Genomic DNA, 22,566 nt, shown 5'->3' with positions numbered 1-22,566 from the left:
AGTGTGGTAATTGGAAGTGGGAGTATATCGAGATGATTACCTCCATGTCAGCAAAGACAATTTATGGATTCAGTTAGAAACAATAGGAAAAGGTTGTGTTGCAATCAAAATGTAGGTGGAAAATAGTAGCCGATGGAGAAATTTAAGATGGAACATGTAGAAAGAGATTGCAGCTTAAGTAGAAATTGTTATAACCTGGATTATATTCTGTGACTGTCATCGAGATTGACCAAAGGCAAAGGGGTCATGGGGAAAGATCTAGATTGCTAGATCTGAACCACTACTATTTTTGAGTTTTTGAAGTTATTCCAATGTATATAATTATTATTGTCTATTAGGTATTATTCCAGTAGGGTTGTTTAAGATCAAACAGGCTTTTTTTTTCAAGAGTTTGAAAGATGTGAGGTGCCCATAATAATTGATCCTAAAGATAGAGAATGGGATAGGTGGAGAGTGGGCTGATTATGGTAATGGGTGAATTGGACAAGTCATGGATTTTTTAGAAAATAATTTTAGAATAGTTTTAGGACAGAAGAGTTGCAAAGATAATGTAGAATTGACTACTGGGTGTTTACTTGGAAGATGTGGATGTCCAGAGGGCAACAGGGGAAGGGTTGTATATATAGTCTTGTATTCAGCAGAACTTGAATGGATCAAAGGGACTGATCACAGCAAATAAGGTGTCTAGAATCTAGCCAGGCAGGCACAGCCTGCGTGGTCCTGGCGTCACGCCATGTGGTACTACCTCTAGGTAACTGAGTTAAACTCAGTTCTTCTCTAGAGGAAGGCATTTCCATCCTAGATTTGGAGGAGACCTCTTGATTTTTCAAGGGCAATGACCAAACACGGGCAAAGATAACCAAGCACGTAAAGAAATAAGACACTTCCAGTAAGAAAGCAGAAAAAGTTCTATGCTGGTTTCAGATGCTGACATCTGAAAACACTGTAAAACAAATATACTTACTATTTTCAAAGAATAAAAGATAAGCCTGAGACTATAACAGGAAACTATAAAATAATAAAACTTCCAGAAGTGAAAGTACAGAAGTTAAAATGCACAGTTATAATGGCAGATTGGACACAGAGAAGCAATGAACTTGAAAATAGATCCATAGAAACTCTCTCTTATGCAGCACAGAGACAAAAAGGTAGAAAATATGAAAGACAGGGCCAAAGTGTGGACTGAACATAAGACTAATACATGTTTGATCATCAGCGTTCTAGAAGAAAAGGGGAGAAAGACTAGAACATAAACTATTTTGGTACAATGATGCAGAATTTTCCAAAATTGATAAATGACATCTGTAGATTTAGGGCACTCAATCTAAGCAAGAAAAGGTAAACACCCACAACTAGGCACCTGAGTAAAGCCGCTAAGCACCAAAGACAAAGAGAAGAAGTGGTCAGAGAGAAAAGTTAACTTCAAAAAATAAGCAGTTAGACTAAAAGATTAGAGACTCACTCCCAACAGTGGAAACCAGAGTACAGTAAAATTATACTTTGAAGGTGCTGGGTAAAACACTAAATAGCTTCCAACATAGAATTCTATATTGAGCAAGTCATTCAAGAATAAAGGTGAACGACCAGGTAGCTGAAGACATTGGTGAAGCCCAAGCTACCTGTCTTCCAATATCTCATTGCAAAGTAATGCAAAAAACAGGAAGGAAAAATGAAACCTACACAAGAGCCACACTCTCAGCACAACCTGAAGTCAGAGAATTTCGAAATGCCAAACTACCTGAATAAAATGAGAAAAATCATCAAATCTCGGCACGTAGTTCCATATGCCTGCCCCAACACCACACCTGTGCAAGGCTTTGTGGAGAGAAGGCAGATGGAGATGAACGCAAGAAAGAAAAGAAGGGCCTAATGTTAGTCTCAAACTACTGCCAGAAAGACCAAGTCCACCTTCAGTCTGAATGGTCTAAAAACATGTCCAAGTAGATCAGAGTACAAACTATAGAGAAGAGGCTTCAAAGTGAGCACAATTCAAAGGGGGTAGGCATGATTTAAAGGGACAGCTTTGAAACACAGAGCTTCTGGTGAAGGAAAATTTGACAAGTGATGAGAAAGAAAAGAAGCAAAGAGGAATGTTTAAGAGTCCTGCAACTTACAACCTCTCCCTATCACCAAAATAAATCCATAAAAAAATCTAAAGTACCTGGATGTTGCTAGATTGATGGAAGAGACCTCAGCCATGAAGCATGAAAATACGAATGACAGATATGGATATTGACAAAGAAAAAACAAACCTGTCACCATTCGCAGATTTGATTATGCATGTGAAAAATACAAAATAATCCACAAGTAAATTAGAAATAATAAGATAATTTAGTTCTACTTCCAGCTATAGATGAATTGGCTTAAAACAAAAAGACCTTCCCATCAGGAACAATTAGAAAATCTGGATTTAAAAACAAAACAAAACATTTGTTTGAAAGAGTGAAGAACTACTAAGGTAACAAGGACTTATGGGGTCAAGATCCTAGAGCAAAGGGAATTTAGAGGTGAACATGACAGTCAAGTCTCACCTTGAGGGATTTGTTGATTCATAACTGAATCTGAAAGTCATAACTAACTGAGAGTTACAGGTACGTAGTAGCAGAGAGGGCAGGCAAGAGGCAGAGAACCCAAACAGAAGCTGTAGCCAGTATCACTGGGTCGGGGGAAAATATGAATTCAGCACTTATCAAGGAAGGGGGCACTGGTCAACAGGCTTTCAGTTAGGACACTTGGGTGGCACATTAGAAGTAAGGGCAAATTAGAAACGGACCAATTTTTACAAACCCAGAATCCTACTTGGTAAAAGTCCCAGCCCATACTTGAGTAAGCTGGCGTGCCACTACCTGAACTGCCTGTGTGAAGTGCAGTAAACTGTCTCTGGAAGAAGATATCATCTGGGGCCTCAAATGATTACTACAAATTTTAATTTAGAATATGTAGCATCCAATTGAAAGTTATTTTTATTGTCAAAAGACACTATCAAAAGATGAAAGATCAAGAGAAAAAAATAGAAACAGTTCCATAGGAGTTACAGATTTTTCATTTATCGATCAGAAACTTAAAAATAATGGCAATGAATAAATGCAGAAAGAAAAGATGAATTTTAGCAAATAATTAAAATCTATTAAAAATTAAATGGAAGTTTTTCGATTCTGGACAAAATGGAGTAGATGTATTTCTCTTCAATTCCTCCCACCAAGCACAGAAAGGATGGAGAGACGGAGGCAAACCAGTTAGGGACCTCTGTACCCAAGAAACGACATGTGGTGAATTCCTTGGGTTTTCTTTGTGCCTCATATATCCCATAGTGGGTGTTGCATTATATATCCCATAATGGAGAAGCTGGCAATCCAGAGATGCCAAAGGGTGCAGACAAAAAAAACCCCAAAAGAAAATGCTTCTGTAGCCAAAGGACACCAGAAGGGGCAGCCTACGAAGGTGCAATAATTTTAGACAATAATTGCACCGCTCCAGCCAAATGCTACCAAAAACAAACAAACAAACAAACAAACAAACAAACAAAAAACAAGGCCCATTTCTACCCCTTACAGCAATGGCTGAGCCGGAAGCCTAGACTCCACCCTCACCTGGCTGTAATAAAGCCAGGATGAGTGGGTAGTGTCAAAGAAAGCCCAGGTGGAGAGCCAGGACCTCCACACAGCACAGTGGTAATGAGGCCCCCGTCATGGTGTCACCGAGGGCCATCTGTGGAAGAGTAACAAGGCACCCCCACCCACCACCTGGGCTATCAACAGAGGCCAGGGGAGAGTCTGAATTTCTTTACTTCAACCTGGTAGTAACAAGGCAGTTCCCCACCACGCCCACCAGCACAATGTCAGAGGAGTTCTGCTTAAACAGAAGCTTTAAGTAAGATTCAGGGTCTTAAAATATCAAGGATTACAACTTAAAAATCATTAATTATACCAAGAACCCAAAGAATTTCAACTTGAATGAAAAAAAAGATAATCAACAGATGCGAATATCATGATGACACAGATGTTGGAATTATCTGATAAGGACATAATAAATATATTGTAATGAGAAATTATAAATAAACTTAGAACAAATGATAAAAAGAGTCTCAGCAAAGAAATAGAAGGTTTGTCTAGGTGCCTCAGTTGGTTAAGCATCTGACTCTTGATTTCAGCCCAGGTCATGATCCCAGGGTCATGAAATTGACCCATACGTCAAGCTCCATGCTGAGCGTGGAGCCTGCTTAAGCTTCTATCTCTCTCCCTCTCTTTCTGCTCCTCTACCTAGCTTGCATGTTCTCTCTCTCTCTCTCTCAAGTTTTTTTTTAAGAAAAAAAGGAAATAGAATATATGAGGAACCAAATGGAAATTTTAGTTCTGAAAAATACAAAAAATGAAATGAAAAACTCAGTGAATGGGCTCGCTATCAGAATGGAGGGAAGAGAGGAAAGATATACTTGTCAGTGAACTTGAAGAGAGAACATGGAAATTACCCAATATAAAAAAACAGAAAACAGAAAGAAATTAGTAGAGCCTCAGGTATATGTAGGACACTAACAAAAGATCTAGTATTCATCTCATCAGAGTCCCAGAGGAAGAGGAGAAACAGTATGGGGAAGAAAAAGTAGTAGAAGAAACAATGGCTGAAAATTTCCCAACTTTGCCAACTGACATGAACCTAGGATTCAAGAAGCTAAAGAGGATAAAACCGAAGAAAACCACCTTAAGATGCATTGTAATTACCTTTCTGAAAACAAAAGAAAAATTTTGAAAGCAGTGATAGAGAAAAGACACCTTAGCTATAGTGGAAAAACCATTCAAAGAACAGCCAGTTTCTCATCAGAAACGTGGAAGCCAGAAGAAATTGGTACATTTTTCAAGGGCCAAAGGAAAAAAAAATTATGAACCTTAGCTTCTATATCTGGCAACAATATCTTTCAGGAATGAAGGGGAAATCAAGATGTTATCAGATGAAGAAAAACAAGTAGAATTTGTCTCCAGCTGACCTACTCTTTAAAAAAAATGGCTAAATGCCATTTTACAAAGCTGTAATCATCAAGACAGTATGATATTGACACAAAAACAGACCATACACCAATGGAATACAATAGAGAACCCAGAAATGGACCCACAAATATATGGCCAACTAATCTTTGACAAAGCAGGAAAGAGTATCCGCTGGAAAAAAAAAAAAAAAAAAAAAAAAAAAAAAACAGTCTCTTTAGCAAATGGTGCTGGGAAAACTGGACAGCAACACGCAGAAGAATGAAACTGGACCCCTTTCTTACACCATACACAAAAATAAATTCAAAATGGGTGAAAGACCTAAATGTGAGACAGGAAACCATCAAAATCCTCAGGAGAAACAGGCAGCAACCTCTTTTATCTCAGCCACAGCAACTTCTTACTTGACATGTCTCCAAAGGCAAGGGAAATAAAAGCAAAAATGAGCTATTGGGACCTCATCAAGATAAAAGTTTCTGCACTGCAAAGGAAACAATCAAGAAAACTAAAAGGCAACTGACAGGGCTTGCTCCGGCAGCACATATACTAAAATTGGAAGGATACAGAGAAGATTAGCACAGCCCCTGTGCAAGGATGACACGCAAATTCGTGAAGCTTCCATATTTTTATGTGGATCTTGAGAAACTCAACAGCAGACCCTGGGGGAATGGAAGGGAAAAAATAGTTACAAACAGAAAGGGAGGAGGGCAAACCATAAGAGACTCTTAAACACAGAGAACAAACTGAGGGTAGATGGGGAGGTGGGGGAGAGGGAAAATGGGTGCTGGTCATTGAGAAGGGCACTTGTTGGGATGAGCATTGGGTGTTACACGTAAGCGATGAACCATGGGGATCTACCCCAAAAACCAAGAACACACTTTACACACTGTTATGTTAGCCAATTTGACAATAAATTTTATTTTTAAAATAAATAAAAAAAAATTTTAATAAAAAAAAGGCAACTGACAGAATGGGAGAAGATATTTGCAAATGACATATTGGATAAAGGGTTAATCCAAAATCTATAAAGAACTTACCAAACTCAACACCTGAAAAACAAATAATCCAATGAAGAAATGGGCAAAAGACATGAATAGACACTTTTTCAAATAGGACATCCAGATGGCAGACACATGAAAAGATGTTCGACATCACTCATCATCAGGGAAATAAATGCAAATCAAAAACACATTGAGATACTACCTCACACTAGTCAGAGTGGCTAAAATGAACAACTCAGGAAACAACAGATGTTGGTGAGGATGTGGAGAAAGGTGAACCCTCCTGCACTGTTGGTGGAAATGCAAACTTATGCTGCCACTCTGGAAAACAGTGTGGAGGTTCCTCAAACAATTAAAAATGGAATTACCCTACAACCCAGCAATTACACTACTAGGAATTTATCCAAAGGATACAGGAATGCTGATTAGAAGGGGCACAGGCACCCTGATGTTTATAGCAGTGCTATCAACAATAGCCAAATTATGGAAAGAGCCTAAATGTCTATTAACTGATGAGTGGATAAAGAAGATGTGGTATATATATATATATATATACACAATGGAATACTACTCAGCAATGAAAAAGAATGAAATCTTGCCATTTGCAACAACGTGGATGGAACTAGAGGGCATTATGCTAAACAAAATAAGTCAGTCAGAGAAAGATATATGATTTCAATCATATGTGGAATTTGAGAAACTTAACAGATGACCATAGGGGAAGGGAATGAAAAATAAGATAAAAACAGAGAGGGAGGCAAACCATAAGAGACTCTTTTTTTTTTTTTTTTAATTTTTTTTTTCAACGTTTATTCATTTTTGGGACAGAGAGAGAGCATGAACGGGGGAGGGGCAGAGAGAGAGGGAGACACAGAATTGGAAACAGGCTCCAGGCTCCGAGCCATCGCCCAGAGCCCGACGCGGGGCTCGAACTCACGGACCGCGAGATCGTGACCTGGCTGAAGTCGGACGCTTAACCGACTGCGCCACCCAGGCGCCCCTCATAAGAGACTCTTAAATACAGAGAACAAACTGAGGGTTGATGGGGTGGGAGTGGAGGGAAATGGGTGATGGGCATTGAGGAGGGCACTTGTAGGGATGAGCACTGGGTGTTGTATGTAAGTGATGAATCACAGGAATCTACTCCTGAAGCCAAGATTACACTGTATGTTAACTAACTTGAGAAAATACATACATACGTACATACATACATACAGCACACTTACTCAAAAAAACGACTAAATGAAATTCTTGAAACAGAAATGAAATGATAAAAATGATAAAAGAAGGAAACTTGGAACGTCAGGAATGAAGAAAGAAAAATGGAAAGAGTAAAATAAGTGTAAATACAGTCATCTCTCCTTCTCCTTTTGTATTCTATAAATTATGTTTGACAGTCAAAGCAAAAATGATAACATCTGGTGTGGTTCTCGATGAATGTAGAGGAAGTCTTAAAAACAGTCATAACTGGGAATGGGTAAACAGACAGGTATCATTTAAACACCTTTACTGGAGGTAACTTGTACATTTCACTAGAACTGGTAAAATGTGGACACAGGTCGACTGTGATAATTTACGTATCTAGAAAGGGTGGCTTTGGAAGGCTGATTTTGACAGGTTGAGGGTGAAGGATAAGGTACATAAAAGCCGCATACACTTTCTAGATTTGGCAGCTGAAAAAGAAAGAAGGCTGGGACTTGAACTGCTGTAGACAGGAGAACAGGCGACCAGTGGAGAAGAGCACTTATGTCAGAGTGGAATAACTAGGCAGAGAGAGGATGGAAGGGTTGGCCTTGGGAAGAAAAGAGCCTCTGGCTCTGAGAAGGGAAGAGGTTGGCTGAAGACACCTATTGAGAAAAGGTGAGGAAAACAGGGAATTACGTCTAATGATGACTTTCTTCTCAGCCAAGCAGGCCCCTGCTGAGAGAGAGGATAAGCCGAATCGAAGGCGATGATACAGGTTAGGTGTTCCGCCCGAGGGTATGAGCTCCAGGACAGACATTCAGGTAGTGTGAGGGAGTAAAACTCGTTTTCAGTCCCACTGCTCAAAAGCTGTGAAATGATAATTGACCGCCAGGTGGCGGTGTCTGTGGAAGCTCACGTATCCCATCGGCCCTGGCGCCGGGGCGGAAGAAGGTGTGGAGCTAATTCTCTGATTCGCATCGCCTCTACTCTCCTATCCCGACTGACGTTGGATAACAAAGATGGCTGCAGGAACCAGCAATTATTGGGAAGGTAAGGGCGAGCGTTACTGTGTGGGTCTCGCCGAGAGGCAGAAGGGCTGGGTGAGGACGGGTCTTGGGGGAGATGGCAGAGAAAAGAGCCTGACCTCCGGAGTGGCCGAGCCGACGGGTGAGGCTTGTCTAGTGGGAGCCCCGGGCCTGGGGGCTGAGGAGACCGAACGGTCTGGGGCAAGGGGTTACCTGAGAGGCTTCGGGACCTGGAGCAGGGGCTGGGCGGAGAGAGCTGAGCGCGGATTCAGAAGAAGAGGGTCCTGAGCCGCTGGAGGAGAACTGGGTTGAGAGGCTAAGCGAACTTGGGCGAAGGGGCTTGGGGCACGAACTCTGAGAGGAGACGAGTTTTGAGCGAGAATATCCCAAGCCCAGGAGGCAGGAAGAGTCAGCGTTTTAAGAGTTGAGGTCACTGTTGGACAATTGAGTAGGATAAGGGAAAGAAGGAACTTGTCAGTCCGGTCCATCGGGGGAAGTTGTATGAACGAAGTGTCTCCTACTGGGTACCCTTGGCAGCTTCAGGCTGCGACTTCGAGGATTGGGTGTCGAGTCGCGTTTGAAGGCAGAGGAAATAACTTTACCCTCTGCTGTGGAGATGAGTTTGTTATAAAGAGAAAGTTGAGAGAACCCCTGTGAATTGCAAAGATTGTATTTGCTATATTTCTGCCAAAAAACCGTCTTGAGATTTGACAAGTACCTTTATTTACTGAAAATGTGTTCTGATAAAGCGGGCTCGTGTAAAACTCACTCCCGGACCGCGGCAACCAAGGATGAGTGAAGGCTCATCTTTTTCTTTCAGTTGCATCTTTGCTTTATTACAACGGAAACTACTCTCTGAATCCTTTTTCTCTTTTAACCTATTTCCTGTTGCTACCCTCTTGAAGTCTCTTGGAAACTACAAGTAACAGTATTGTCACTATCAGCCACTCGGTCTAAGAGCTTAATTCTAAGTTCATCCATACTTGCCTGTCATATTTTCTTTTCTTTCTTTTTAATTTTTTTAATGTTTATTTTAGAGAGAGAGACAGAGCACGAGCAGGGGAGGGGCAGAGGGAGAGGGAGACACAGAATCCCAAGCAGGCTCCAGGCTCTCAACTGTCAGCACAGAGCCTGATGCGGGGCTGGAACTCATGAACCGCAAGATCATGACCTGAGCCAAAGTCAGAGGCTTAACCAGGCACCCCTTGCCTGTTATAATTTCAAAATACTTTTATTTGATGTTTCTACTAGGGAAGACAGTTACTAGTTACAGAGCAGCGTGGTTTAAAACGTGTATTTAAATGCCTATTTGAAATGTGTGTACTAGGTAGAAAATATTTTTAAATTATGTACAAGTGGCTATTGTTATCTTTAATACTAGTCATTAGGCTATAGTGGGTTTTTTTTTAAACATTTTTATTTATTTTTGAGAGACAGAGAGACAGAGCATGAGTTGGGGAGGGGCAGAGAGAGAGAGGGAGACACAGAATCCGAAGCAGGGTCCAGGCTCTGAACTATTAGCACAGAGCCCAACGCGGGGCTCGAACCCACGAACTACGAGATCATGACTTGAGCCAAGTCAGACGCTTACCGACTGAGCCACCCAGGCGCCCCAGGCTATAGTTTTTTGAAGCTCCATTCTATAATAATTATAGCAGCTTATTATTGACAACCTACTCTGTGCCCGGTGCTTTAAGCACATGATTACTAATGCATAGAAAAACCCTGAAGGTAAGGAGTTTAAAAAACAAAAAGCTGAGGTTCATAGGTTAAGTAGATTTTCACTGAATCTCAGAGCCAGTTCTCAGAATCTCAGAACATTAGGCTTAGCTAAGATTCTAAGACTGTATTATACTGCTTCCTACTTCTGGTTGCTGATAAACATATTGAAATAATATTTTGTATTCCTTATTCATGAAAGATGAATCCTTACGATGTTCCTTTCTACATTTCAGCCCTTTTATTTTGACCTCCACTTTACGATGAATGAGAGTACTCACGTCTAGAAGTAGCTTTCCAGACTGTGGCTTCTCTCCCTCAACCACTAGGCCAAACTACTATACCAGTGTTTCTGTTTGCTTCTGTTCTTTTGAAACTTAGGCTCTTATTTTGTCATACTTATATTTGACCTTGTTGATCGCATATTGTTTGTTGTTGTTTTAAGCTTCTCTAAGTTTCTTTCAGTAAACTTATTGAAAGACCATTTTTTTAATCCTTTGTTAATGATTATTTTTTCTTAAGCCTCAGTTACTGAGTCATTCTAAGAATTTCATAAGCTTTGGAATATAAAGAGATAGGAAAATCTCTGTCAAAAACAGTGATGGTTTTTCTCTTTTATAAAGTTAGTTGGTAAGTTGGTGTAATGTTGGTCATAAACCATACTCGGTTTCTTTATGATTTGTGTTCTCTTCTGTTTCCCGCCAAATTACAAAATTTTAGTCATTGTTACAGAAATAATCCAGGGATGTTAGAACATTTGTTGTCTAGCTGTCTTTGGAATACCAGTGAAACTTTTCACCTCTCCCTGTTTCTCCCCTTCTTGACCCATCTGAAGTTTAAATGAGAGACAGTTTGCTTTTCTGGGTAAATCTTTGGTTTTCTTTTTTAACATTCTTTATGGGAGAAACTACCTCAATTTATGATTATTTTCATAGTTTGTTTCTTCAGAATAGCTGTGTGATTTTTATGTCTGCTGATGGACTCTGTGTTTAATTATTTGCTTTCATGATTTTGTTAAAGATCTCAGGAAACAGGCTCGACAGCTGGAAAATGAACTTGACCTGAAACTAGTTTCCTTCAGTAAACTATGTACAAGTTACAGTCACAGCAGTACTCGAGATGGAAGACGCGACAGGTATAGGTACTACCAGATTCTGTTTCTTATGCCTTAAACCATATAATTTCTTGAAAGCATTAAAAAATAAACTAAAATATATAATTCTGTAACTTGGTCTATTGGTGAGTTTTTGATATTTTTTTGTTATTGTTTATATTTTAGTGGTTTATAAAAATGCTTAATCCTTGAGACTAGCATTCATTTGGGATCCTTAAGTAAAGGTCATAAGGATGTCAGGAGGAAAATGCTAAGGCTTAAGAATGAGTTTGCATCAGAGATAAGTTTCTAGCTCAGCCAGTGTAAGGAAATGTGGTTGATTTTCCCACGTTGTCTGTCTTTCTTTCATTTATTTTTGAGAGAGAGAGACAGAGCATGAGCAGGGGAGGGGCAGAAAGAGAGGGAGACACAGAATCTGAAGCAGGCTCCGGGCTATCAACACAGAGCCTGATGCGGGGCTTAAACTCAGGAGCTGTGAGATCATGACCTGAGCTAAAGTTGGATGCTCAAACAACTGAGCCACCCAGGTTCCCCCCCCCCCCCTTTTTTTTTTAAGCTTACTTATTTATTTTGAGAGAGAGACAGCACAAGTGGGGGAGGTGCAGAGAGACAGGGAGTGAGAGAGAATCTCAAGCAGGCTCTGCGTGGTCAGCACAGGGCCCGACGCAGGGCTTGAACTCATGAAACCATGAGATCATGGTTTCGGCTGTGCCAAAATCAAGAGTTGGATGCTTAACCAACTGAGCCACCCAGACGCCTCTGCCCACGTTGTATTTCTTATATCTTCTGATTGCTAGATGGATCTGAGAAACTACCCAAATGTAAAGTATACATACTGCTATTCTGGTGTTTTAGAATGAATCTAATGCATTGTGTATCCTCACTATTAATCATCCAAGCTATTTTAAATTTTGGGGTTTTTTTTGAGAAGCTTGCATACTACTGTATTGAACATATGGAAGATGTATTTTTATCTTTGAATCTTATGCTCACTTAGGCCATCCCCTTGTTTAAAAAACTGTTAGGAAATATTCACAACACTTAGGAAGGTATGAAGAATAATGGATCATCATGTGCCTGTTTCCCACTTGAAGAAATAATCATTACCAATTCAGTTGAAGTCCCTGTTATCATCCCATTTTCTACTTCTCCGTAATCTACACATTATGTTTGTGTTCCTAAAAAATTTATAGTATCTTACTAGTTGTTTTGCAGCTCGTGTTTTTGTTTAACATTATCTTTGTGTTTAAGCTATGGATGCATTTAACTGTGGTATATTTATTTGCTACATGTAGTATCATATTGTGATAGTGTAATTGTGTATTATAATCTGTAGATGGACATTGTTTCTAATTTTTGCTAATAATTTTAAGGGCTGACACAGTGTTCATCATGTATCAGGTACTGTTTTAAGAGCTTTATATGAAGGCTGGTAGAACATCTTTACCTATAAAAATGTTTCTGTATATCTAGCAGTGGAATTGCTAGTAGTAGAGCTGTTAGTTGTTATCTGCTCTTTATTTCCCATACTTTTCTGAGGATTGGCAGTGGGGTGGGATTATCCTCAGCTACTAATAATAAAACAATAAAACAATAAATAAAACAATAAATAAATAAATAAATAAATAAAACAAAAAGTATCTGGATTTGAGCCCAGATCTTTGTATCTTCAGAGCCTATGCCCTAAACCTTTCTATGCACATTCCAACAAAAGACTCATTTCAACACTACAGCCAAAGTATTGCTTCTTTTTAATAAGGGCACATTATTAAAGAATTAAAGATAGCAGGGCCAACATATTGATTCTGGGACCTAAAAGTAAGCTGTTGGTATATCACATAGCTTTGATTGCATTACATTGCTTTGGACTTGACTTAGCAAGTAAAGAAAATGAGGGATGTTCTTTTGTATGAGTAAACTTAAACTTATTTTACCACAGCATTTTTCCTGAATTTAAGTGTCCCATATATACTATGCCAGTGAGTATACAGTTTTAAAACTATGAATTGTTAAGAGATACAGTTACATAATGATTTTTCTATATTTTCTGTGCTTCATGAACTTAATACTTTTACAACTCCTTTAAAGGGAAAACTATCTTGAAAACATTTCCTCAGAAATTCTACACCAAATTGGGACTGACTTTGTAGGTTCTTATAGCCTAACTCTCCCTTTCAATAAGAAACGTAAGGCCAGGGAGGATCAAGATGCGATATACATTCTTTTTTTTTTTTTTTTTTTTTTTTCAACGTTTATTTATTTTTGGGACAGAGAGAGACAGAGCATGAACGGGGGAGGGGCAGAGAGAGAGGGAGACACAGAATCGGAAACAGGCTCCAGGCTCTGAGCCATCAGCCCAGAGCCTGATGCGGGGCTCGAACTCACGGACCGCGAGATCGTGACCTGAGCTGAAGTCGGACGCTTAACCGACTGCGCCACCCAGGCGCCCCAAGATGCGATATATGTTCTAAAATGTTTTATTATTGCCCAGATTGAAAGCATGTCATAATGCATAAACTCAGTGATGATCAGAATTCTTCGTCTAGGAGTAATTTTTTTTTTTTTTTTTACTTTCTCTATTTTGAGAACTTGATGGTCAATGAATCATCACACATCTATAAAATGAATTAAATTTAACTGAACCTGAATTAAATTTAACTGAATGTGAATATAGAGATTGTCTTCTCATTCATTCAAGTATTTAATGAGTTATCTACCATGTGCCAGGCACTATTCTAGGTGCTTGGCATATATCTGTGAATAAGACAAGCAGTTTCCCTCTTCATGAGGCTTACCTTCATTGACCCATTGTTCTTTTTCATATATCTGGTAGAGGAGGTTCAGCATTTTTGCCTGAGCACATTCTGAGAGAGAACCACAGAACTTTGGGTTGGCCCTAACGTATAATAAAGAACTAGATATTTTGATATATTTTAAGGCAAGTAGCAAATTGAGATTTTTTTAAAGTTTATTTTGAGAGAGAGAGAGAGAGAGAGAGAAAAGGAGGGAGGGAGGGAGGGAGAGGATCCAAAGCAGGCTCCCTGTTGACAGTGCAGAGGCCCATACAGGGCTCAAACCCACGAACCACGAGATCATGACCTGAGCTGTAGTCAGACACTGAACTGACTGAGCCACCCAGGTGCCCCACAAATTGAAATGTTTTAAGAAATAAAAATTTGGACCTAGTTAAACATCTTAAAGTAGAAGTCCTTTTTATTAGCTACTTTTTGGTTTTTTGATTGCTTATTACTATTGCTGTGAAATTGTATGTAGAAAAGGGAAATAGCTAAGGTACTTTTTTGATGTTAAACTGATGACTTACTGTTTTCATTCACCACACCCAAGCACTGTCACAGGACAAGCCAAAGTCTTCAGTAAGATTAAAGAGCATAGTCATTGCCTGAGTACTTATCTGTTTTCAGTATAACTGAGATCTCTTTTGAGATGCTCATAGGATAATGCATACCATTTGCAGATCTAATGAAGGCTAGTGGTTTTTCTGAAGAGGCAGAACAAATTTTCTGGACATCTGGTTTTAGAATTTGAATCTATCAAACATAAGTTTCACTTATAAAAAGTTAGTTTTTTTGACTGGTTATTCAGACTTTAGAAGAGCTCGCATTTTTTGTACAACAAAACTGAAACAGTTTTGTAATATAAGTAGAAATGTAGAGAGTTGGTACTGAAACTTCCTTGCTGGACATAGCTATCTATATTAGACTTAAAGCCAGTACTGATTACTTAATAACTAGTTTTCCACGGATCATGTAAGTCTTAATTTTATTTCTTTTTGGTAAGAGTCCAGCCAAGAAGAGAGAACTTAATTTGAGGAGCCATAATTGCTTAGGGGTAAAAATTTAAAAAACTATTCCCAAAGATCCCATAAAATAATCCATAATACCTCTTACACCTCCTTTTATATGTGGTACTACTTAGTTCTACAGTTCTGTTTCACATAATTTGTTCTTTTAGATTCAGCATTCAGTGGGCACTGCCATAGCTTAAGTTACTTTCATTTGGGAAATTATAAACAAGCATTTGGAACTTCTTTACATTATTAAGAGTAGATGTATTAAAGCTCAGAAAAATCATATATATAATAATATTTTATACTGAATTTAATATTTGGGACATGTGTGATCTTTATAGGAAAACTATGAAAATTGTAGCTTCTTAAAAAATAAGTCTCTGGGATTCCACTTGACCTCTTTAAGAATCACCTTATTATTTTAAGTATGTTTTAAAGGATTCGGTTTAAGTAATGGATTCTCTTTACTGGTTCCTCTCTTTAGCTCTGACACAACACCCCTTTTAAATGGATCAAGCCAAGACAGAATGTTTGAAACAATGGCCATTGAGATTGAACAGCTTTTGGCAAGGGTAAGTACTTTCTGTGAAATGACTGTTTTGCTAGTTACTATGTTAGTCACTTGTTAGCTATGGTACTAGATTATATTAATGCAGACATACTCATTGAAATCACCTTTTCATCCAAGATATGTACCTCCCCAGAACACTTGAATTTTCATTACAGCCATTCTCAAGTCTTTTGGGTGTTATTTTTAGCCTTTATAGATTATTGAGGGGAAATACTGAATCCTTGCCTGTCGTTTTGTTTTTGGTTTGGGGGTGGTTTTTTATTTGCTTGCTGTTAGCCAGAAGCGCATACAGGCAAATATTTGACTTGTATCTCTTTATATTGCTTTTTAAAATATTTTTATTGGTTTTCTTCTCCCTCCTTACTTCCTTCCTCTTCTTTTTAGCTTACAGGAGTAAATGATAAAATGGCAGAATATACCAACAGTGCAGGTGTCCCGTCTTTGAATGCAGCACTGATGCATACATTACAGCGACATAGAGATATATTGCAGGTAGTATATTGCACTGGAGATTTTTAAGTGATTGTAGTAGGTTTTTTTTAAATCCCTGAATAGAATGTATACACGTGTATTTAAGAGATTAAAGGGAAGAATCTTCTGAAATGATAAATATTATGCTGCAGAAATTTGTCTTGTTTTACCTTTTTTCCCTTGGTAGAATAAAATTCTGAAAATGATAGCTCTTGCTTTTGCCTGGTAAAAATGAGTGATATTCATCACTAGGTAAATAAACTTCTATTGTGGAAGACCCTGCAATTTCACTAGCAATAATAGTGAAATAGCCAGCTGTCATGCAGAGGCCCTAATATGGTGGTTTGGAGTATACTTTCATCAGGCCTTAAAGATAATGTGGAAGGGAGGTAATATACTATATTTAGTATATAGTTTGAGAAAATGTTAGAAGTGTACCAATAAAATGAAATAAATTCTTAAATATTTACATTCAGAGATGTTAAAAACATAGAGTAAAAATAGGAAGGCAAATGTTTTTAATGTTGAAAAAATTCAGCAACATTTTCTAATTTTAAAATATAGGTATAGGACACTTTATTTATCTAATGCAAAAATGTGCATGCCATATTAAAAGCTAGCATCACATTTAATGATAAAGTACCGAAAGCATTCCCTTTGAAGAAAAAAGCAAGATAAAGATATCCACAGTCACCACAGATGTTTAATATGGTTTTGGAAGTTCTTGGTGGTACAATTAGAGATATAAATAAACAAGATCTAAATAATGGAAAGGAAGAGGCAAAATTTGCATTATGTAGCAGTGAGAAAATTAGAAACAAATTAAGTAGGATGGTGGATTACAAATTAACATATCAAAGCAAGTAGTTTTCCTACATATAAACAATAACCTGTTAGAAAATATAATAGAAGAAACTATACAATCCTTGTGTAAAAATTTAATAAGAATGACTAAGACTTGCATGTATAAAACTTTACTGAGGAACATAAAAATTTAATTAAAAATTTTTTTTTAATCTTTATTTATTTTTGAGGGAGAGAGAGAGGCAGAGCATGAGCAGGGGAGGGGCAGAGAGAGAGGGAGACACAGAATCCGAAGCAGGCTCCAGGCTCTGAGCTGTCAGCACAGCTCGAACCCACGAGCTGTGAGATCATGACCTGAGCGGAAGGCGGAAGTCAGATGCCTAAACGACTGAGCCACCCAGGTGCCCCCCAAAAGGATTTAATTTAAATAAGAGAAAAAATTATTTTGCCTTTGGAAAGAATATTTCTCTCTAAATTAGCCTATAAATTGAGTGCCTTCCCAATGAAAAGGGGCTTTTTGTTTCTTTTTTTTCTTCTTTTTTTTTTAATTAGCAAAATGACACCAAAGTTCATTTGGATTCACAGAGACACAAGTATAACCAAGAAAAAAAAATGTGAAAATGGAGATAAGTAGTAAAGGATGACTAGTTCTACCAGATATTAAAACCTGTTAAGAAGCTAGAATAACTAAGACAGTTTGATTCTGGAGGAAAAAATATACTAATAGAACTGAATAGAGTTCACATGGAAATTTAGTTTCTGATAAAGGTGGTATTTTAAATCAGTGGGAAAAAGAGGGGTCATAAAATAAATAGACCTGTAATAATTGGCTAATTATTTGGGGGGAGAAAACAAACTTGAATTTCTCAGTCCTCACATCCAGAGTAAATTCCAAATGGATCAAAGATTTATATGTAGAAAAAGAAATTCTAAATGTTCAGAGTAAAGCATGGAAAATTATACATTTTGGGTAATAAAGAACTTTCTAAACCAGACCTAATAATGGAAACTATAACAAATGTCTAATTTACTTAATGTACAGAGAAAGAATAGAAATAAAGAGATAACCTGGGGGCGCCTGGTGGCTCAATCAGTTAAGCTTCCAACTCTTGATTGCAGCTCAGGTCATGATCTCATAGTTGTGAGTTCAAATCTCTGTTAGTGCGGAGCCTGTTTGGGATTTTCTCTCTGTCCCTCCCATGCATTCTCATTCATTCATATTCTCTCTCTCTCTCTCTCTCTCTCTCTCTCTCTCTCTCTCTCTTTAAATAAATAAACTTAAAAAAAAAAAAAAAGATAACCTAATAGGAAAATGGGCAAAGGATACTAACTGGCTGTTTACAGAAAATGTCCAAAATCATAAAAAAGACGTTAAACCACATGCTGAAAGGAAAATATACCCATCAATATGAGGTATGATTTTTCACCTGTCAGATTAGCAAATATTGAAACATATGTAGCACATTACAATAATATAGAAAAATGAGTCCCCATCACTGTTGCTGGGAACATAAATTAGTGGTCATTCTAGAAGGTAGTTTAGCACTATCAAAATTTAAATGTAAGATTCTTTGATTCAGTTATTCTGTTAGGCATTTACCCTTTAAATACACTTAAAAAAGAGAAAGAAATTTCAATAAAATATGTATCTAAGAATGTTTATTTTTCAAATGGCAGTTTTTAAACCAGCAAAAAAACAACTAAAATGTTTGCCAGTAGGGAATTTACTAAATGACAGTCATAAGATAGAATTCTATATACCTATTAAAAAGAATGTAGATTTCTATTTGTTAATATGGAAAGGTTACTTGATGTTTTATGAACTACTGAAAAGAAGGTATATAGCAGAATACAGCCGACCCTTGAACAGTGTGGGGACTAGAGGTGCCAACACCCCACCTCTCCACTCCTGTGCAGTCAAAAATTTGTGTATAATTTTTGACTCCGTAAAAACTTAAGTACTAATAGCCTAGTATTGACTTGAAGCCTAACATAAACAATTGATTAACACATACGTTGCATGTTACACATATTATTCACTGTATTTTTACAATAAAGTAATTTAGAAAAAAGAAAATGTTATTTAAAAAATGATAAAATACATTTACAGAACTGTACTATAAAAAATTGACATGTAAGCGGACCTTTGCATTTCAAATCTGTGTTGTTCAAGAATCAATCGTGGTATGATTTCTTTAGCATAAGTGAAAGAAATAATAGGTAAACTTGTATATACAAAAATGTAGTTCCTGAAAGAAAATACAAGAAAGTGATAATAGTTATGAGCTGTAGAGCAGGATGGTTTTTATTTTTATTACTTTTGGTGCTCTTTTAGTATTCTCCCATGTTCATATATATTTTTGTCTTTAAAGGGCAGTAGGGGCTTTCTGGGAGATTGGATCATGATTTTCATTTTCTTTATATACATCTCTGAATTTTAAAAAGTAATGAATATTCCTTAATAACTTAAAAGTATGGTAGTAGAAAAAGGAAAATATTAAAGATTATTCATTACAATTCTTTTGGTTCTGTTCTTCCTTTGACTGGTTTAGGAATCAAATTTCTGTGGGAGTTCCAAAAAGATGAAATTTGAAAATAAGCCCCATTCGGTGTACACTAAAGAGTCCCTCAGATTTTATTCTAGGCTATTTGGAATCATTTTATCCTAAAATTATTTTCTTCTTCATAATTCTATCTCATAAGGTACTAGAAGATACAAGGATAGTGATCTAGTGCCACTATTACCCTACCACTGAATTGTTTTCATTTGAAAGAAGTTGGTCACTCTTCAGGAAAAGGATTATAATGTTATTTTTACTTCTTGAATGTTTGATTCTTTCTTTTTTTTTTCAGAGGTTTATTTATTAATGTTTATTTTTGAGAGAGAGAGAGAGAGAGAGCGCACATACAAGCTGGGGAGGGGCAGAGAGAGAGAGAGGGAGACAGAGGATCCAAAACGGGCTCTGTGCTGACAGCAGAAAGCCTGATGCGGGGTTCGAATTCACGAACCATGAGATCATGACCTGATTCAAAGTTGGATGTTTAACCAACCGAGCCAACCAGGGGCCCTGACTATTTGATTCTTAAATAGCAGTCTTCTTGACAGAAATTTTTAGTACAATGACAATACATAATGGACTCAATAAAATGAAAATATATAATTAGCTTATGTTGAGACTGGATGTTGATTTATTGCAGGATTATACACATGAATTCCATAAAACCAAAGCAAACTTCATGGCAATACGGGAAAGGGAGAATCTCATGGGATCAGTACGAAAGGATATTGAGTAAGTTACCTTTTATATTATTCTGTAGGATGTTTATTCACATTTAGGTTTAGAGCATATCTGTGATTAACAGCAAACTGAGTAGCAGAACCATGATTTAGAGTTCAAGGTTTCTAATTCCCATTTCACTGTTCTTTAAACATTGCTGCTATAATATGGATCTAATCCACTTTGCTGGACTTATCTCTCGTTTCCCCTAGTTTTATCATTGGCTCCTGCCAATCTTGACTTTACTCTTTTAATTTGGAGTCCAGCTTAGATGATATCTTCCTAAGTTTTTCTCTGATCTCTTAGCACTCACCTTAAGAATTTCCAATAGCTGAAGCTGTCCATGTTTCCCTTTCTGATTACCACCTACCTCTCTACCCTCTCTTTTGCCCTAACAATTATGTGTGTGCGCGCGCACACACACATATATACACACACACACGCAAAGACACATCTGTAACTTTATATATATTTTACATAATATATATATAAAGTAACCTTTATTTCTCTAGAATCTGAAATATCTGTTTTCTATGTTTTATTCAAACTTCATAGCCTTATGTCAAATTATTTAAGAACTCCCATGTTTTTATGCTGATCTCAATCCATAATTTTAAATATTTGATCTTCCATCCCTTTACCTCACCTTCAATAATATATTCTAGCATTTCATATACACATTTAAAGTATTTTTCGCCTCTGACAAGGTAAATCCATTGGGCATCCAATTAAAACTGACGACTTTCCACTTTTGGACTATCTATTGATGCCTATCATTGTCTCACTTGTGAGAAATTTATGACACTTTTCATAAGTAAGTGTGACCTTGTATTTCATAAACATGTCTAAGATATGCATTACCATATGATAAACTGATATGTATCATGTATATTCTGAAAAATGTTTTCCTAGAGCTCCTTTATTTTATTACATCAGTAAGACAGTTCAGCAGCAGAAGTAATTTCATATTCACTGGATTCAAAATTTTTTGCTCAGAACTCTAATTGAGGATTATCTAATTGAGGATTAAACATAACTCTAATAGTTATGTTTCTGTCCCCCAGAATTATCTTGGAAAATTAATTTTTATTGTTTGTCTCTGTTTTATCTTTTTTTTTTAATTTTTTTTTTTAATGTTTATTTATTTTTGAGACAGAGAGAGACAGAGCATGAATGGGGGAGGGGCAGAGAGAGAGGGAGACACAGAATCGGAAGCAGGCTCCAGGCTCTGAGCCATCAGCCCAGAGCCTGACGCGGGGCTCGAACTCACAAACCGTGAGATCATGACCTGAGCCGAACTCAGACGCTCAACCGACTGAGCCACCCAGGCGCCCCCGTTTTATCTCTTTTTTAAATGCTTAGTCTTGTGTACTTTGTAAAACACATGGGAGTAAAAAATCTAAACATTTTTGCCATAGTTAGGAATTTCGTAATATTTTTAGTTCTCGGGAACATATAAGTCTTTTGTTTAATATCTGTACAGACTATTTACATATGCATTTTAGTGCCCCCGGTGTAGGGGACAGCTTTTAATGTTTAGGCATTTTGTTTCCCCACAATTGGTGGGAATTGTTAGAATATAGCCCACTGTAATAACTTGCTTTCTGAAAGATAATCATAAAAGAAACGTGTTCATCCATTCATTAAACTATTTCCTGATTATCAGCCATGAGTAAGACACTAGATAAGTCACAGAAGATGGTAGAAATGAAAAGACCAACTTAGCCTTCTAGGATTTTATAATATAGGAGCTAGAGGGAGTAAGACACATACTCAATATAATACAAAGCAGAATATGATTAGTGAGATGAGATACAGTAGCAATAACTGACATTAAATTTTAAAAAATTTTTTTAGTTTATTTATTTCAAGAGAGAGCGAAGAGGGGAGGGGCACAGAGAGAGGGAGAAAGAGATCCCAACCAGGCTTCACACTGTCCACGCAGAGCCCCATGTGGGGCTCAAACTCACGAAACACGAGATCATGACCTAAGCCAAAACCAAGGGTCAGACGCTTACCCCACTGAGCCACCCAGGTGTCCCAGTAATAACTGACATTTAAAAGTGTTTTGTAGGGGCGCCTGGGTGGCGCAGTCGGTTAAGCGTCCGACTTCAGCCAGGTCACGATCTCGCGGTCCGTGAGTTCGAGCCCCGCGTCGGGCTCTGGGCTGATGGCTCAGAGCCTGGAGCCTGTTTCCGATTCTGTATCTCCCTCTCTCTCTGCCCCTCCCCCGTTCATGCTCTGTCTCTCTCTGTCCCCAAAAAAATAAATAAAACGTTGAAAAAAAAAATTAAAAAAAATAAATAAATAAATAAAAAATAAAAGTGTTTTGTAGTTGTGCACTATTCCATATATTACCGCTTTTTTGACTTCATTCTTTTGGTATAGGTAGAAATCATTAGTCCCGTTTTGTAAAACTAGGTATGTAGAGACTTATCTAAGGTTGACTGGCTAATAAGTGATGGGAGATAGATTTAAATCTAAACTATCTGTCTTCCAACTCCAGTGTGCTCTAGGTTATTTCATGCTGCTTTTTCTGAGGTTTTCTTTTCCACTATACTTTGCAAATTAACACTTCCCCTTAGCCAGTAGTTCAGTTTTATCAGTATGG

At 37.6% G+C, this 22,566-nt stretch overlaps 1 protein-coding gene and 1 non-coding gene across 3 annotated transcripts in view; both read left to right on the top strand.

Moving 5' to 3' along the window:
* Nucleotides 1-5,501: 5,501 nt before the first annotated feature.
* On the top strand, nt 5,502-5,608 carry LOC123604798. The gene has a single exon (XR_006715515.1). It is a non-coding gene; the product is annotated as a U6 spliceosomal RNA (small nuclear RNA).
* Nucleotides 5,609-8,091: 2,483 nt separating this feature from the next.
* Nucleotides 8,092-22,566, top strand: part of GOSR1 (golgi SNAP receptor complex member 1) — a 47,335-nt gene continuing 32,860 nt past the window's right edge. Inside the window, exons 1-5 of one of the 2 annotated variants that reach the window (XM_045487771.1) lie at nt 8,092-8,215; nt 10,930-11,050; nt 15,316-15,403; nt 15,787-15,894; nt 19,876-19,967. In XM_045487771.1, coding sequence (XP_045343727.1) covers nt 8,185-8,215; nt 10,930-11,050; nt 15,316-15,403; nt 15,787-15,894; nt 19,876-19,967 — 440 coding nt within the window. In that variant the 5' untranslated portion in view covers nt 8,092-8,184. The remainder of the gene's footprint in view (nt 8,216-10,929; nt 11,051-15,315; nt 15,404-15,786; nt 15,895-19,875; nt 19,968-22,566) is intronic. The other variant, XM_045487772.1, reaches the window with a different exon arrangement.

Source organism: Leopardus geoffroyi, chromosome E1 (genome assembly GCF_018350155.1).
Source record: "Leopardus geoffroyi isolate Oge1 chromosome E1, O.geoffroyi_Oge1_pat1.0, whole genome shotgun sequence".
NCBI classification, from domain to species: domain Eukaryota; kingdom Metazoa; phylum Chordata; class Mammalia; order Carnivora; family Felidae; genus Leopardus; species Leopardus geoffroyi.
The sequence above is the reverse complement of the archived record's forward strand: the minus strand, read 5'-3'. Positions and strand labels throughout refer to the sequence as shown.